At 49.8% G+C, this 18,610-nt stretch overlaps 2 protein-coding genes across 2 annotated transcripts in view; one reads left to right on the top strand and one right to left on the bottom strand.

Moving 5' to 3' along the window:
- Positions 1–18,610, top strand: part of EIF4EBP2 (eukaryotic translation initiation factor 4E binding protein 2) — a 445,368-nt gene that overhangs the window by 18,886 nt on the left and 407,872 nt on the right. The window lies entirely within an intron of this gene.
- Positions 1,842–18,496, bottom strand: NDE1 (nudE neurodevelopment protein 1). The gene is made up of 8 exons (XM_049789195.1): positions 18,326–18,496; positions 17,409–17,562; positions 13,523–13,671; positions 10,874–11,010; positions 6,537–6,716; positions 5,360–5,451; positions 4,039–4,187; positions 1,842–2,908 (listed from the first exon to the last, which is right to left on the bottom strand). Exons 1-8 carry the CDS (start codon positions 18,406–18,408, stop codon positions 2,812–2,814), a joined length of 1,041 nt encoding a protein of 346 aa, XP_049645152.1. The 5' UTR covers positions 18,409–18,496; the 3' UTR covers positions 1,842–2,811.

The raw sequence follows: 18,610 nt of genomic DNA, 5'->3' as shown, positions 1-18,610 counted from the left end.
AAGGTATATGGCTTGGTTCTTTCTCCTTATGAGAGGGAACTGAGTCCTGGTTATCGATACCAGTTTTCCAGCGAGGTCCCCATGGGGGCAGGTGGCGGTGGTAATTCATTTTCTGACTCAGCCTCAGACTGTAAGTCATTTACCTTTCCATTACTAATGAAATTAGGACTATCCTGTGAATTGGTATCTGTAGTTGTGGGCTAGTATTAGATAGGTGGTGAATTGCCGATTGCTTGGGCCAGCTTTTCTGGCATAGCATTAGAGATAACTGGTAAATTGCCAGTTTCTAAACCTGTTGCTTGGGCCTGTGTTCTTACAGAAAAAATACCTTTGTCCTCCAAAATGGAAGTGTTCCAGAACTCTTATTCTTTTTACCCTTTAATGCCCAGCCTATACACATGCCTATCAAGACAAATGTTTACACAAATGGAAACTCCAGTAATATTTATGGTTATATCCAAGAAGGAAAGACAACAATATAATAAAATAATTTCCCTGGCATGTTGGTCCACAGCCAACTTACAGCCAAAGCTCTAAACCACACAGAACCAATTGTTCTATAAAAGGATAGAATTATCCACTTAATCACCAACATCATCCATCCAAAAAGAATCGACGTGATTCCCGAAAGGAACATCTCACTCATAGATGAAGAGGTCCTGGTTCCAGGTGCCAGCTGTGAAATCGTCGAATGTGTGTTTCACAATCCCCAGTGAGGGAGAGAGATTCCCATGCCCCCAATCCAAGTAGGACAAGAGACACAGGTCCAACAACAATTCCAACACAGGAAATAATCCATACATAGTTGGGAAGGAATAGCAGGCCAGGAACACACAGCAAACTGTTTACCCATAAGCCAGTTGCTCCACCACATGGAACCATGAACCAAGATGGTAGCTTCTCCTCCAGGTCTCCAAAGCAGCATTTATTGAGAAAAACAAGGCCCACCCCCAAGGGAGGGGGGGAAAAGCAAGATGAGGAGACAATGGGGAAACATCTTTTTAACATGTAAACCAAAGGAACCAATTGAGAGACCTCTAATTAGAAGACAAATTGAGGACCAATCCAAAGTCCTCTTATTACAGCAAGAGAAAAATCAACTATCACCAAAAAGAAGGGAAGTGTTGGTGGCTCTGTGGTTCAGGGCCAAGAGCTCTCTCAGCACTAGAACCCCGTGTACGCCCTCTGCATGCTTGAGGCTCAGGGATCTCCTGCACTGTATGATACCCCCCAGACCCTCACCACTAGGGGCTAGACAGATTGGGGGTTAGGGTGCTTTCCTGGTACAAAGCTGATCTGGAGTTCCTCACAGCACCACCAAACCCTCCTGCTGTGCCCCTCTTCTCCCCAACAAAACAATACCCTTTGGAAGAATGACAGAACCTAGAGTGCCATGGAAGCACAGCTTGACTCTTCCTAGTGTCTTCCAGGACCCTCATGGCCACTTACATCTTCCCTCAAATATGGGGGTGACAGTCACAAGGGAGCACAGATGCTCACATGGCTCTGCCACTACCACAACTCCTCACTTAGACCCTCAGACAAGGCTGGTTATTGAATATTCCATGATCCAGCAACAATGCAGCCTTTTTTTTATTCCATCCAGTGGTGCTCAGGGGTCACTCTTGGCTCTGTGCTCAGGAATTACTTCTGGCCATGCTCAGGGGACCAATGAGATGCCAGGGATCAAATCTGGGGCAGCTATGCACAAGGCAAATGCCCTCCTCGCAATGCTGTTCCTACCCCAACAATGGGAACTTTGTATAACCAGCCACAGGAGGCAAGTGTGATGCAGAAACATGCAGGCACCCCTATGCAGCCACATGAAGTCAGCAGTCATATAAATCTCTGGATTTTATTGTTCTTTTAGAAAAAATAAAAGGGTATTTTAGAGCAGGGGAGGGTTTCCTAGTACAGGAAGTGGGGCCCAAGGCTGCTCTCGGAGACATTCAGGGAGCACCAGACATTCACAGCGTCTGCCAGGTGGCATCTTTGGGGTCCTGTCCTAGAGAAGGGCTTGGGGGCCCATAGCAGGTGGGCTGTCCCCGGGAGCCAACAGTTCCCAGAAGCAACAATAAGCATGGGGCCAGTCCCCATGAAGTGGTTCACACTTCTAAAGAGTCACATAACCAAAACCAGTGCAACTGAGGCTGATGATGGGGGCCACATCGTTCACCCCCACAAGGACCCAGGTTTTCTCCTGACCCACCTCACACGCACCCAAGAGGCTGACTGAGAAGTCTGGGAGGAGCAGAAAGGAATCCTGGCTTCTTCCTTGGCACCAGTGTTATACTGAGCCTTTCTGGGGTAGCCTCAGTACCTTGCATCAAGCCATCTGGCCTCAGTGGGACTTGGAAGCCCTGAGCACTCCTTAGGAGGCCAGAAATCAAAAAACCCAGGGACATGTCCCACAGGAGTATAGATGGGGCACATGCTGCTCTCCACCAGCACAGGAGATGACCAGGGTGGGCTGCCAAGGAACACTGGGGCAGCATATTCTGCTCCAACCATGGGGATGGGATTAGAGCCTATGACAGGCTCAGAGCAAGTATTTAGGCATCTCTGGACCCCGAAAACACCTCTGGGACCCAAGAGAATATGAGCCCAGTTTCTGTGGCTCTTGGGGTACCCAGATACCTCAAGCACCACTTCTGGGCAAAGGGGCAGGGCAGGGCATTGGTGGCGGGCGTGACAGCCTGCTCACGTTTCCAGGGCTGATTTGGACCCACCACCCCCCTGTCTCTCCACCACCACCCAACTTGGGGTGGGGAACACAGGCACCCCAGCCCGTGGATCCAGGCTGCATGGCTCCTAAAGCAACATCTTGACCACACCAGGGGCTGGCGCTGGCTGTGAAGGGGAGGAGAGATGCAGATGCGGCTTCCCAAACTCCAGACGGGTCCCCGACCTTCAGACAGAGCAAACCAAGTTAAGTGCAAGGGGTGTGGGACAACAGAGATTGTGAGCACTGGGGAGGGGGCACACATGAGTCACAGGAGAAAAATCAAGGGTCAGGAGCTGTGCCACCCTAGGTCTCAATTTTCTCTCCTGTGAAGTAAAGAACAGGACACAGCTTTGTCGCCGCCACCATCCCCCGCTGAGCCAGCTGCCAGAGCGCCCTCTCCATACAATCCTACTTTCCTTCCTGAACCCTCTTGGCTGCAGGACCCCCCACTCCCACCCAGTCTCCAATTTATGCACAAGCACAGGGTATGGGAAGACAGTGTGCAACTTAGGAAATTTCCAAATTTTGTGATGCTGAGGGTTCACTCCTGGTGATGCTTGAAAAACCATATGGGATGCCACGGACTAAACCTGACTCAGCCTATGCAAGGCAAGCACCTGATCCACTATACTATCATTCTAGCCCAGAAAGACTGTGTTTTTGGGTCACACCCCAGCAATGCTCAAGGCTTACCTTATTCCTGGCTGACTGGGGGACCCTATATAATGCCAGGGATCGAATCCAGGTTGGCTATGTTTAAGGCAAGTGCCTTGCCCGCTGTACTATTGCTCTGGCTAGGACTTTTTTTTTTTCATCTAGTTTTTGTGGTGCGGGCCTAGGGCCTCAGACAGGCAAGGCCACATCTTAGACTCAAGATTTCTTGTTCTGGGGCCGGGTAGGTGGCGCCGGAGGTAAGGTGTCTGCCTTGCAAGCGCTAGCCAAGGAAGGACCGCGGTTCGATCCCCCGGCGTCCCATATGGTCCCCCCAAGCCAGGGGCGATTTCTGAGCACATAGCCAGGAGTAACCCCTGAGCGTCAAACGGGTGTGGCCCAAAAACCAAAAAAAAAAAAAAAAAAAAAAAAAAAAAAAGATTTCTTGTTCTGAAAACCTTTGCTATGGGGCAGCCAAGCAGTGCTGGGAGGACAGGTCCCCAGGCCTATGAATGAGACAGGACAGGGCCTAGTGCTTCAAGGTCCCATGATGAAAGCCACCTGCTGGCCAAACCAGAGACCACTGCTGAAGGAGAGCATGGAGAACACTCCAGTTCCCATGGAGACAGATGGAGCCCAGGAGGAACCATAAAGGTACTGACCCCTTGTCTCCCAGGGTTGTGTTACCACTGCCTGGACGCAGGTCGCCTTCCCTGGCCTTGCTGGTCCGCCCTGAGGCGGGGCTGTTGGTGCGGTTCGGAGAATGATCATACACAAAGTTGCGGCAGGAAGCAAGTTTGGACTCCAGGGCCTGGGGAGAGAGAAAGCGGGTGGGGGTGGGGTGAGAGAGAGGGGAGAGAGTGGGGGCAATAAGGATAGAGAGAGATAGAGGGAGTGGGAGAGAAAGAGACAGAGAGATAAAGACAGAGACAGAGAGGGGTAGGTCCCAGGTTTCATACCTGGCACCAAAGACAGGGTAGAAGTGACAGTGCTCGGGGACCACATATATCCCTTGTCCCCAAGCATCATTTAAATTTTTTTAAACTTTTGGCCAGAGAGATAGAGGCTAATGTAACATATTTGTCTTATACACAGCCAACCAGAGTTGGGGATTCCTGGTACCCCATATGGTCCCCTGAGCACTGTCAGGAGTGATCCTTGACTACAGAGTCAAGCATCACAAGCCTCAAAACAGTAACCATTTTTCTTTTACATCTGCTTGTTTAAGGGGTCAGAGTGATAGTATAGTGGGTAGTGCTCTTGCTCTGCATGTGGCTGATACAGGTTCAATCCCCAGCACCACCAGAAGGAAATCCTAAGGACAAAGCCAGGAGTAACTAACCCCTGAGCATTGCCAGGTGTGGCCCCTCAAATCTATTTGCTTGTGTTTGAAACACAAATGGCAATGTTTAAGAGTTGCTCCTGGCTCAGTGCTTGGGGGACCATGCAGTTCTAGGGATCTAGCTCAAGCTTCCCACAACCACAGCATGTGCTCCAGCCCTTGGACCTGCCTCCCTGGACCCACACTTCATTTTCTTAAATGTGAGCCATTGCCACAAAGAATAAACAAGTTTATTCTTAAGCACAAAATGCACCTTCCCTGTAATTAACAGGAAGCAGGTCAGGTCAAGTATTTTGCCGGTCTTTCAAAATATTCTCTTTAAATCTGCCGGGGTGGAGTGGTGTGGGGGAAAGGACAGAGGCATAGGGGTTTTACAAATATTCTGACACCAGAGACAACCCTCTCCTCCTTTGACTCACACCAAGTGCTAAGGTTCAAGAGCAGGGGAAGAAATACCCAGAGATTCTAAGGAGGATGAGAATTGAAAGCTCAAGATGTACTTCAATCACAAGGCTTACCCACTGGGGGCTCCAATGATGCAGGTTAGAGGTCAGCCCAAACCCTGCTCAGGGGGACAGGAAGTGGCCAGATCCACCTCCTCAGAAAGACACGGGAGGAACTATCCACGGGCCTAGCCTTACCCCCACTTTCCGCAGCAGATCTCCCACGATGTTGAGGGCTGATATTCGAGCTGCGGGTGTCAAGGGGGTCCCGCTGGCAGTGTCCTCCAGCCCTAGGGGTTGAAACCAGTGCTTGTCAGGCCCTCTGCACTCCAGGGCTGGGCATCACATGTTCACCAGGATCCCGGGTGCCACCAGCATCCCACCGCGTGCAGCATGGCCCAGTTCTCTCTGCATTCAATTTCACAGAGAGCCGGAGGGATAGCATAGCGGCAGGGCGTTTGTTTTGCAAGTGGCTGGCCCAGGACCGATGTTGGTTCGAATCCCAGCATCCCATATGGTCCCCCATGCCTGCCAGGAGCAATTTCTGAGCATCACCAAAAATTCACAGATTCACAGAGAATCGGCAGTTGTGCAATTTGAACACAGCCACCTGAGTACTAGGGATCCTTGAAGCCAGGTCACGGGGGTCCTGGGGACCCTGGACCAAAGGGGTGTCCATGCCTACTGGGTCCTCACAGTCCCAAGCTGGCACAGGCAGGAAACATTACTAAAAATGGGCAACAGGGAATGCCAGCAGTGTCTCCAGTCAGGGCAGGGCAGAGCTGCAGAGGATGTCGGAGACCCTGGACCCAGCCTGTGGGTGTCTGGGCCTCGGCTCCATACCCACCCGATACCTGTGGGGTCAGCACTCAGGACAGGGACCAACACCTGGCAGGGTTTCCAGGGGGAAGAGAAGCTTTCAAGGAACAGAGGAGGGAATGCGGATGAGGCCCCTGCCGTATCCCTCTGGGCTTACTGGCTAACAGAGAGTGAACCTGAACTTGGAGGCTTCTATCCACAGGTAGCAGGCCTATCTCCTACTTAGGAAGGACCCTCCCACTCATGCTGGGTGGAGATTTTTATCTGGTCCCCTTCCCTTAGCACTACATCTTCGGGGTTTCCTGTTGGGAGAGCAGACATCTGGCTTGTGGAGGAGAATGGAAATATCTCTTTAGACGGGCCCCTGATATTCATGGAGGGACCAGAGGTGACTGTCCGCTCTGCTGAGGTCAACTGCCACTTCGCTACAGACCCCACTACTTCCCACTGTCTCATGTCAGAGAGGCTTCGGCCTTTACCCATTAGTTCCTCTGGCCCAGGAAAAGCTTGGGGGGGGGGGGGGGCGATGGGAACGTTGCTTCCTGCCAGCTCTTACCACGTCTGAAGGTCTTGGGTGTGCTGAAGTTGGAGCTGGGCCCATGGTGGGCCACAGGTGTGGAGGGCACAGAGCCTGTGGCCTGTACTGCAGTGTCTATTCTTTCCGTTTCCCCCGAGCTGGCCATTGGGGTCCTGGGCTTCTCCTGCTTCTGTTGCACGGCCAACTCCTGTCGCAAATCTGAGTGGATAAGGAACTCGGATGAGGATGAAGCCGTGGCTTTGTAACCGAAGAGTAGACAGAGCCACTGGACTTTCAGGGCAGAGCAAATGACCCATTTTTCTTGGGGGGGGGGCACTGGGGGCCATACTCGTGGTACTCCGGGATTACTCCGGCTCTGCACTCAAGAATCTCATTCCTGGAGGTCTATGGGAACCACATGGAATGTTGGGGATGGAATCCATGTTGGCCATGTGCAAGGTAAGTGCCCTACCCACTGTGCTCCAGCCCTGAGCAAAGAACTTTTTACCCAAGTCAGTATCTTCAGGGCAAAGACCCCAGAGGAAGGGAGTGAGGTCCACAGAACCAGGCCCAACATGGTGGTTCTTAGGGGTTAAAAACTAAAAACATAGGGCCAGAGTTAGTATAGCAGGAAGGTGCTTGCTTTACTGGCATCTAACCAACCAGGATTCGATCCCCAGCACCCCAGGTGGTTCCCTGAGCAATGCTGAAGTGGTCCCTGAATGCAGCGCCAGGAGTAACGTCTGAGCATCACCAGATATGCCTCATGCTCCCACCCCAAGAAAAAACAAATTAAATATGAGTGCTGAAGCAATATACAGCAGCTAGGGCATTTGTCTTCCATGTAAACCCAGTTCAATCCTCTGTTCAGTCCCCTGAGCACCCCCAACAGTGATCCTCAAGCATAGAGCCAAGAGTAAAGTCCTGAGCATAGCTGGGTATAGCCCAAAAACCCAAATAAATAATAATAACAATAATAAAAAAACAAAAGGATTTTTTTCCGGTAATGGCGGCTCTCTGCTTTTACTATTCCCCAAATTTCCAACGTGGCAGAGTATACGGAACACAAGTGAAAATTAAGCTCTTGCTTCTGAGGACCATCTCCCTGCTCCCTTGGAGAGTCACTACTGCAGGGGTAGGGAGTGGTGTCAGTCCTTCTTCAGGTTAAGGTCCTGCTATTGAGCATAAAGAGTGACTTATACAGAAACATTCACTCTGACTTGGCATATTTTTTGTACCATAAGATGCACTCCCCTCCCAAATGATGGGAGAAAAATGTGTGTCTTATGGAGTGAATGTCACCTGGAACTGAAGCCTGAGTGCAGGGGAAGAGAACATAAACTAACCACTTGACATCCACAGTGTTACACCCCTTATTGCAGACATACCACATAGTGAGCGCAATCAGATTACCACACTTTCACCGCCACATACAGAGCTTTCATTTAAGACTATTTGATCGCTGTTGTGACTTTTTTTATATTAACGAAAAAGTATTTTTAAAAAGTTTTTTGGGGCCGGAGAGATAGCACAGTGGCGTCTGCCTTGCAAACAGCTGATACAGGACCTAAGGTGGTTGGTTCGAATCCTGGCATCCCATATGGTCCCCCATGCCTGCCAGGAGCTATTTCTGAGCAGATAGCCAGGAGTAACCCCTGAGCACTGCCGGGTGTGGCTCAAAAACCAGAAAAAATAAAAAATAAAAAAGTTTTTTTTTTTTTTCTGATGTTAAAAATAAAGATAGGGGGCTGGAGAGATAGCATGGAGGTAGAGATAGCATGAAGAAGGTCAGGGGTTAGAATCCCGGCATCCGATTTGGTCCCCTGAGCCTGCCACTGATTTCTGAGCTCTGAGCGTAGAGCCAGGAGTAACCCCTGAATGTGCTGGGTGTGACCAAAAAAATAAATAAATAAAAAAAAAATAAAAATAAAAATAAAATTAGGTAATTGTGGGGCCGGGCGGTGGCGCTAGAGGTAAGGTGTCGGCCTTGCCAGTGCTTGCCTAGGACGGACCACAGTTCGATCCCCCGGTGTCCCATATGGTCCTCCAAGCCAGGAGCGACTTCTGAGCGCATAGCCAGGAGTAACCCCTGAGCGTCGCCGGGTGTGGCCCAAAAACCAAAAAAAAATTAGGTAATTGTGTTTAATAACCAGCTGTGGGGCCCGGAGAGATAGCACAGCGGTGTTTGCCTTGCAAGCAGCCGATCCAGGACCAAAGGTGGTTGGTTCGAATCCCGGTGTCCCATATGGTCCCCCGTGCCTGCCAGGAGCTATTTCTGAGCAGACAGCCAGGAGTGACCCCTGAGCACTGCCGGGTGTGGCCCAAAATCCAAAAAAAAAAAAAAAAAAAAATAACCAGCTGTGAACCAGCATATTGTAAATATACTTTGGCCTCCTAGGCTGGTTGTTCCCAGCCGCCATCTCCTGCATGTATAGAGATGCTGCATGTAGAGATATTGCTTATACTTTCTTGTCTGTTGTGCTTCTTTGGAGTGGCAGGGGCTCCCCGGCAGTGGTAGGGATCCCCCAGGGCTGTGGCTGGTGGTGATGCAATATCAAAGATTGAACCTTGGGCCTGATAAATGCTCAGCAGATGCTTCAGTCTCTCAAGTCACTGCTCAGGCCCCAACCTTGCTCATCTGAATGACTCAATAGTCTGTGGCCCAGGTCTATGTGCTTCTGTAACTACTTCCTTTTTTCTTAAATTCTCGTCGCCAGTAAAGAACTGAGTGACTCTGTGACTCACAGCAAGAAAAGAATTGTGTTAACTCATCTGTGAGTTACATGAAAGAGTGTGGGTAGCTCAGCTTCCAGGCCTGGCAGTGCTCAGTTCTCTGAGCACTGACTAGCACTGATCTTTCAGCGAAGTCAGTATATGACCCAAAACTCATTAAAAAAAAAAAAAAAAAAAAAGATCTAATTCTGGGCCCAGAGAGCACAGCGGCGTTTGCCTTGCAAGCAGCCGATCCAAGGACCAAAGATGGTTGGTTCGAATCCCGGTGTCCCATATGGTCTCCTGTGCCGCCAGCTGCAAGGAGCTATTTCTGAGCAGACAGCCAGGAGTAACCCCTGAGCACCGCCGGGTGTGGCTGCTGCTGGATATTAGCTAGAGTGACTGTGAGCAAATTTCCTGGTCACTCCAGCATCGAAACAGGGAACAGCCTGCCCAAAATTGCCGCAGTGGCTCATCTGTGTGTCCAAAACTGAATTCTGGGAAGTGGAAGAGAAGTGAATAAAAAACACAGAAGACTATTCACATACTATGTTTTGCCTCTCTCCTTTTTTGGTTTTTGAGCCACACCCACCAGTACTCAGATTATTCCTAGCTCCGTGCTCAGAAATCACTCCTGATGGGCTCAGGAAGACCATATGGAATGCCAGAGATCGAACCTGGGTCAGCTGTGTGCAAAAAAAAAAAAAAAAAAAAAAAATGCCTTCCCTCTGCTGTGCTATTGCTCAGGCCCTGTTTTTATATCCTATATAAGTACAATCATTCTATGTCTATTCATCTCTACCTAACTCATTTCACTCAGCATGGCATTTTCCAGGTCTAAGGCAAATTTCATGACTTCATTTCTCCTACTGGCTGTGCATGAGGATATGTATGAGGATAATAATGAAAGACATTAGAAATGAGGGCCAGGAGGACTGGTCCATGGTCAGACACTTGCCATAAGGAGAAGGGAGTGCAATTAGGGCAAAGAAGGGTCCACTGTGACAATGATATTGGAAATGATCACTCTGGACTAGAACTGGGTGCTGAAAGGAGGGAAATTGATATGCAGGATACTCTTTCAGTAATAGTATAGCAAGCCACAGTGCCTAAAAAGGAAAAAAAGTGTGAGGGAGGTAAGAAAAGTATCTGCCACAGAGGCACAAGGGTCTGGGCAGAAGGAAAACTGGGGACACTGGTGTCAGGAAATGAGTACTGATGAAGTGATAGATAACTGTTGGACATCGTATGACTCAACCATCAACAACTTGTAAGTATGCATCTCATGGTAGTTCAATTGATTTAAAAAAGGGGAGGGGGGGAGATCTTTCAAACAAGCCCTTCCAAACTCATGGCCCTAAAAAGTGGGTGAAGTATGTCTCTCAGGCATTTGTCCTGGCTGAGTCACTAAGCATCTGGCCACAGCTGGGAGGTCTCTCCTGAGCCCAGACCTGGATGGAGGAGGTATTCCCAGACACCATCATCTCGTGGGAAGAATGGGTGGATGTGTAGGCGCCCGGCACTCACACATGAAGTCATTGGCAGGGCCAGAAGCCAGGCTAAGTATTGGATTCTCCCCGTCCAGGACTGGACCACTGGGAGTGGCCCCAGGTCCCTGCCAGCACAGCCAAAGGGGCCCCATGGCACACGGACAAGGCTCTGACCTCGGGCTTCATCCTTCAGCCTCTGGACAGACTCTAGGAGATTCTCCTTCTCATCCAGTTCACTCTCCAGGAAGGCATTCCTCTCAATGGCTTGATTCAAGCGCTGTTCAAAATCCTCCAGAGACATGATGGTGGCCCTGCACAGGGGGACAGGTGACATAGTCTGAGAGCGAGTGGTGGCCGGACAGGGACAGAGCACGTCCATGGGGGGAGTCTATGTGGCAAAGATGTGGCTCCCACAGGACAGCAGGACACTTGCCAGGGCGCTTGTACTGCATGCAGCCTACCCCAGTTCTAGCCCAGCAACCTGTATATTAATATAATTATTATATCATAATATTATTATATTAATGTTAATATCCAAAGTTTGGCCTAGAAGTAGCAATGGATTGTTAAGAAAACTTTGACCAGGTATAGATTTGCATCTCTTTCATATAAGTTTGTCTCTTTTATTCCCCCTTCTAAAAACTATTCATTAGATAGACCTTAGGAAATTAGTTATCTGTGATATACCCCCTAAAGCAAAAAACCTGTTCCCTCAGGAAAAGGAAATTTGATAGGAAAGCTGGCTTCTTGCAAAATCTGCATCAGAATTGACACCTAGGGCCTGGCCAAAAAGGAACTACTTTGAGATGTTAAAATTTATCTTCTTTTTTTTTTTTTTTTTTTCTTCTTTTTATTCTCTGGACTCTTGTTTTGTTTTTGTTTTTTTTTTGTTTTTTTGGGCCACACCCGGCGGTGCTCAGGGGTTACTCCTGGCTGTCTGCTCAGAAATAGCTCCTGGCAGGCACAGGGGACCGTATGGGACACCGGGATTTGAACCAACCACCTTTGGTCCTAGATCGGCTGCTTGCAAGGCAAACGCCGCTGAGCTATCTCTCCGGGCCCTTATTCTCTGGACTCTTAATTTAAATGTATCTATTCATAAGGTCTGCAAACCACCTAGAGTCATGTGAATTGTTTTGAAGATCAAACAATGTATACTGATAAAGCTTCCGTTAAAAAGAGAGATAGGTTGTACAAAGAAACAAATGTGAGCATTTTTTAATACCATAAAAAATATTGTGACCAAACAAAACAAAACAAAACCAAAAAAAACCTGTGACCAGCAAAACTTCTCCATATACTATACACCCTCAATATTTGACCAATAAACCAGAACACTGTTCTCTCACATAACCTTGAGTGGCTGAGATTTCTCAATGCGCTGTTCGTGAATCCACTTTCCCAGAGAGAATTCAAAGAAGTTCTCTAACATAATTGGACCAAGCTAGCCTCAACAGCGAGGCCTTGCCTGGCACCAGGGGGTCACACCCAAATACCACTGAGGGCAATCCCCAGCAGAGTTGGGAGTGCGTGGCCCTGGTGCACTACATGTGGCTTCATGTGAAGGGAAAGTCAACAGAAGGCGAGTTCTCAGTCCTTGGACTTCCACAAAAAGGAATCCTACAGGAAGTGCTCCCAGCTGCAGGAAGTGATAGCAGTCAATAGGCGGATCTTCAGGAAGGAAGATGAGGGAAGAGGTAGGCCTGTCCTGCCACCCCCTCTTCATTTCTTATAATACACTTGTTTTTTTCTGAGCATGAATGAGAACAATGCCTCAAGTCTGCAGCATCTAAGGCCACCAAAGCTTGTAGTTCAAACCAGGAACCCATGAATATAAGGTTGCTGCTGCTGCTGCATTTACTTCAAGAGATGTGATCCTTGCTGAGCAGCCTGCAAAGCTACCTGGTGTCTGGGAACCCTGAAAGCAGCTGCTAACAGGCTAGGGGTCCAGGGAATGGGGAGTACAAATGTCAGGCTCCATGTCTCAGCAGAAATGTCAGATATCAGAGCTGGAGTGATAATATTACAGGGAGAACCTTTGGCTTGACTGCTCGCAACCTGGGTTCTATCCCTGGCATTCCACATCCAGAGCCTGATAGGAGTGATTTCTGAGTACAGAACCAGGAGTAACCCCTGACCACCACTGGGTGTGGCCCAAGAACAAAACAAAACACAATAAAACAGGGCCTGGAGAGATAGCACAGCGGCATTTGCCTTGCAAGCAGCTGATCCAGGACCAAAGGTGGTTGGTTCGAATCCCGGTGCCCCATATGGTCCCCCGTGCCTGCCAGGAGCTATTTCTGAGCAGACAGCCAGGAGTAACCCCTGAGCACCGCTGGGTGTGGCCCAAAAACCAAAACACAAAAACAAAAAAACAGAATAAAACAAAAAATCCTGACTCGGGAAAACTGCCCCATAGTAGTTATGGAGCTAAATTGCAGAAGTCTGAAGTGTAGAAGACGCATTGAAGTAAATATCGTTCAAGAGCTCAGGAGCTGGGAGTGTGGCTCCTCAAACACCTGGTAGCCCTGAAGCTGGAGGTCGGACACACACACACACACACACACACACACACACACACACACACACACACACACGCATGCGTATGTGCGACATTTGGGGGCGCCGCTGCACACAGGCGCTCAAGAGCACACACACATTTGGAGGCCACTACACACATGCACTCAAGAGCATATACTGCTTGGCCACGAGTGCACACGCGCGCGCGCGCGCGCACACACACACACACACACACACACACACACACACACACACACATACATTTGGGAGCCACTGCACACACGCGCGCGCAAGATCACATACCGCTTGGCCCGCTCCAAGTCATCATTGGCCTGCTCCAGCTCCCGGATGTACTTCTGCAGCTGGTCCTTGATGGCTCTGGTTTGGGCCAGGTCATCCTCCAGCGCTGAGACCTGCCGGTAGCCCTCTGAGTGCTGTGTCTCCAGCTTCTCCTGTGGGAAGGACACAGTGAGGGACTCTACCATCCCTGACCCCTCCAGGCTGGCTCTAGGAGAAGGTGATGGTGGTATGTGGGGTGGCAAAATGCCCTCCCCTTGCACATACCCCATTGCACCATAGAGGGAGGCAGTTCCTCCTGCCTCATGGGCTCTGTCACCAGCGACCCCAGCAGAACCATCTTCCCACAGACAAGCAATGCTGCATGGCAGAGTAAGGGGTCGGCATTCAAAGTAGCCCCATCCTGTGGGCCAGAGAGCTGGGCTCTGCTTGGAGGGGCTCTGGGTTTGCTCCCCAGCACCTCTGAAACAGCACTCAAACACTGCCAGTGTGACCCTACCACCACCTCAAAAACAAAACAAAACAAAACAAAACACAGAAAATAGGAAGAATCAGAGATTGCATCCCAGCCCTAGGACATTGTCTCCTGTCCTGGCTATCTCTTATCCCTGCCATCCCCACATACACACCTTGTCCCTGCAACCAGGATATTCCCAGTGTCCCCAAGGGTCTCCCAAGTGCTTCTGCATCACGGAAATGGGTCTATAAATACCCCCCACCCAAGTTCACTCCGAGAAGGATAAGAATCCACTTCCCATGTCAGACCTGGGTTCCACACACATGCCAGGACCCACAGGGACCGTCACCAAGCATGGAACCCCTGAGTGTTCAGCTAAACCACAGTTCTAACTGCAGGGTCAAGAGCATAACCCTTTGAATGTGGGGTTGAAGAGGTGAGAAGGAACTTTCACTTCCTAGATGGGGGGGTGGAAGAGAGAGAATAAAGCCTGAGGGAGAAAAATCAGGCCCTTTTTTCAACATAGAAATCAAATTAGCGTGGGGCAGGAGAAAAGCACAGCAGTAAGACATATGCCTTTCATGTGGCTGACCTGGGACAGACCCAGTTCGATTCCTAGCATCCCATGTCCCCCGAGCTTGCCAGGAGCTATTTCTGAGCACAGAACCAGGAGTAACCCCTGAGCATCGCCAGGTGTGGCCCAAACCAATCAATAAAAAGAAATCATCTTAGCAGGATTGGCTGTGGATTGCATCTGTCCAGTCCTGGCCTGTGTCTGAGACCCGTGTCTGAGGGCTGCATGGAACAGTTGTAGTTTCTCTGAGCCAGGGCACCCCACACCAACATGCTACCCAGAGTAGAACCAGTGCATCAACGATGGATACATGGCGTGATTTCATTTCCCAAAGGCAACTGGAGGGGTGGGGGGGGGGTTTGATGTCTGTACCAAGGTTAAACCTGGCTGCCAGGGGGCCAGTGCAACAGCACAGCATGGAGGGCATTTGTCTTGCATGTGGCCAATCCAGGTTCAATATCCAGCATCCCATAGAATTTCCCCAAGTACCACTAAGAATGATTCCTGAGTGCAAAGTAGGAGTAAGACATGAGCACTGCTGGGTGGGAAACACACACACACACACACACACACACAAACACACACACACACACACACAGAAGCAAAATGAAACTAGCCTGGCCACCAGGGTCTCTGCTTGTCCAAGGAGCCAGGCTGACTGGCTTCAAGCCAGCTCCATCGAAGTGACATCATTATTGTATGCATGCACACACAAACACATACACACATTCTACTCCAGCTCCTCTGTTAAACCATCTGCCTCTGCACACACTCTTCTTCCTACTTTCCTAGGTAATCTTTGGACACATGAAACATTCACTTCCCACAGGAAGGGCCAAAGAAATTAAAAAAAAAAATTCAGTCTGGCTGCAGTCTGGAGCCGATGAGGTAATAGGGAGGGTCGGAGGGGTTGGTAAGAGTCATTGTCCAAGAAAAGCACCCCAGAACCAGCAGCTTGTTGTCAGGATGAGAGCAAGAGGGAGGCAGTAACCTTCATGCTGCCTCCTTCCTGCAGACACCCTGCTTCCAGACTATGACAGAGAGAGCCCTCATGCTCCAAGCCTGGTAAACTCTGGTGGGGGCAGAAGGCAGAAGGAGAAGACACATATCTTGCAACCAACTGCATCTTCAAATAAAATATAATGGGGACCAGAGAGTAAGTACTGTGATAAGGGTGCTTGCCCTGCATGGGGCAGACTGGGTTTGATTCCTTGGAATTCATAATGGTCCCCTGAGCACTGTCAGGAATGATTCCTGAGTGCAGAGCCTGGAATAAGTCCTGAGCATTTCTGGGTGTGAAACAAAAAACAAAACAAATAAAATCCAATAGCATAGGGTCCTACATCATGAATCAAAATTCAAAAGCAGTGATCTGCTGGCCTTGTGTCCTCTCTCTCGCTCTCCCCCACTCTTCATGGTCCTCCCCCACAAACACACACTAGTGCCAAGAGGCTGACAACCTCATCTTTGAACTTGGAATGTGCCCAGGCCACTGTGAATCAGCCCCTGGAAGAATCAATAGATGCTGTGTGACATCACCACCCCCATATTTGTTCCATGATGATGAAAGGGCTAGTTGTCTGGGAATCATACAGCTGGGCGCATTTCTTAAGGGTGGCCCTCAACCATAGCTGATTCCTCCTAAGTCCTTAGGCTGAAACTATGGCTGTTGGTAGGGTTACAGTCATCTGTAGGCCTCAGGGCTGAGACCTGACAGGGTTCGGACCTGAGCAATTGTGCTGAGTTCACTGTGCACCAGCAAGGGACCTTCACACCCCTCTGACCCATATGGGTCACCACCCACCCCTGGCACAGATTCCAGACCCCTCCCCACATCTCCTTCAACTGCACATCCCCAACAGCTCCAAGGTTCCTACAGCGGAGGTCAGGGTAAGGTGACAAACACACAAGCCAAGACACTTAGCCTCTGTAGGTGCCTCAGAAATGGGGGCAAGGATGGAGCTGTGGAGCTGCAAGGAACTAGAAGCTACTTCTTAGAAGCACACAGACAGGCCAGAGCAATAGCACAATAGGGAGGGCGCTGTCTTTGCACAAGGCCATATGTGGTGGCAACATGCAAGGCAAGAACCTTGTGTTCTCTGTCTCTCTTCTCTCCTCCCCCCACACCAACCTGACTCACTGTGCTCCTCCTCTCCCCTCCTCTCCCCTCCCCACCCTTCTTCTCCCCTCCCCTCTCTTCTCCTCTCTCCCTTTCCCTCTCCTCTCCCTCTCCCTCTCCTCTTCTCTTCTCCTCTCTCTCTCCCTCTCCCTCCTGCCTCCAACCCTGAGGATTGACAACCCACTCAAGATCCATATCTCATTACTACAAGAGGTTGGAGCATGAGCAAGTAGTACAATGGGTGTGAGGTCCTGTACATGCATCAGAGAAGGAGATGGGCAGGTCAATATAGAAGTGGCCAGGACAGCACTGGGAAATTTACACCAGTTCAAAGAGACGCCCGAACATATTAGTAATGAATGAGTGACCAGACTGTCCCAGGAGGCCAATTGAGCCACAGCCAGGGTCTAGAATGCTCTGGAGCTGAGTCACTTTCAAGGGTTTGTCTCTATAACAACATAAAAGCTTCAGACTCTTATTTGAGGCTGGAGTCATACCACAGTGGGGAGAACATGCAGCCGATCCAGGTTTAATCCCGGTATCTCATATAGTCCCCTAAGCCAGCCAGGAGTGATTTCTGAGTGCAGAACCAGGAGTAAAGCCCAAGTTAAGAAATCTGGACTGGCCTTGTCCAAAAGAACTTTCAGTGACTCTGAGAACACTCTACAGTTCCAGTCTACTCCCTCCTCCCAGGGACTTACCCTCCTCTTTCCTCCTTTTTCTCCTCCTCCTGCTGCCTCACCTTGATGGTCTCCAGCTCTAGGCGCAGGCGGTTATTTTCCGACAGCAGGTCCCGGTTCCGACTCTCCACCTGCTGCAGCTGTGTCTCCAACTCTGCTTCATACTCGCGGCTGCCTTCCTGGAATTCTCGAAGTTCCTCCTGAGCATCCTCAGCCCTAGAGCACAGTGATGCCTAAGGTGTGAGCCCAGGACCTATTGGCTGCATGTGGAACTTGGGTCCTCTCCTCCCTCAACCCACACAGATACTCAGCAAATTCATTTTTATAGAAAAAGATAACAAGGTTTGGACTAGATAAGAAATAAAAAGCACCCAACAGGGCCCGGAGAGATAGCACAGCGGCGTTTGCCTTGCAAGCAGCTGATCCCGGACCAAAGGTGGTTGGTTCGAATCCCGGTGTGCCATATGGTCCCCCGTGCCTGCCAGGAGCTATTTCTGAGCAGACAGCCAGGAGTAACCCCTGAGCACCGCCGGGTGTGGCCCAAAAACAAAACAACAACAACAAAAAAGCACCCAACAGTCAGACATAGAACTGGATCAAAGAACCTGGGTCAAAAGAGCTCAGAGGGGATTCAAAGCCATAGCACAGCGAGGAAGGTGATTGCTTTGCATGTGGCCAAACCCAGGTTTAATCCCATCACCATAGATGGAACCCTGAGCACTGCCAGAAGTGATCAATGAGCACAGAGCCAGGAGTAAGCCCAGGAGGAAGGTCCCACTAACTTGATACAGCATCGCAGTTCCAGCTTGGGTTACAGTAGGCTTTGTGACCCAGGGCAAGTCCCTCATTTGCAAATATGAGGGGATAGGTAGGGACACAAAAATAATGACACACTAGTCAAGGGCCAAAGCTTAAGGACCCTTAGGTGGTGGAGGGCAGCCAGGATCCTGGAAAGAAAGGCAGGAACATGGACACTCACCTCCGCTTATATGTCATTGCCAGGTCCTTCCAATAGGTTATTGCTTCCTCCTCAGAGCTGAAAATCTTCTCAGCGTCCTCCATTGTTGAGAAACGAGCTGCCAGGGTCACTGTCCATGTGGCATGGTACCCACAAGGGGGGAATCCCAAAGCATTAGCCACACCGGGCTCCGACAGCTGTTCCTCCATGAAGAAAACCAAAAATGATTCAATGATTCAACCTATATTGATTCAAATAATGTTTTGATTTTTTTTTTTAAGTAGGCAGGGGCCACAGAGATAGTAC

Source organism: Suncus etruscus, chromosome 15 (genome assembly GCF_024139225.1).
Source record: "Suncus etruscus isolate mSunEtr1 chromosome 15, mSunEtr1.pri.cur, whole genome shotgun sequence".
NCBI lineage: Eukaryota > Metazoa > Chordata > Mammalia > Eulipotyphla > Soricidae > Suncus > Suncus etruscus.
Note: the sequence above shows the minus strand (reverse complement) of the source record. Positions and strands in the feature narration are given on the sequence as shown.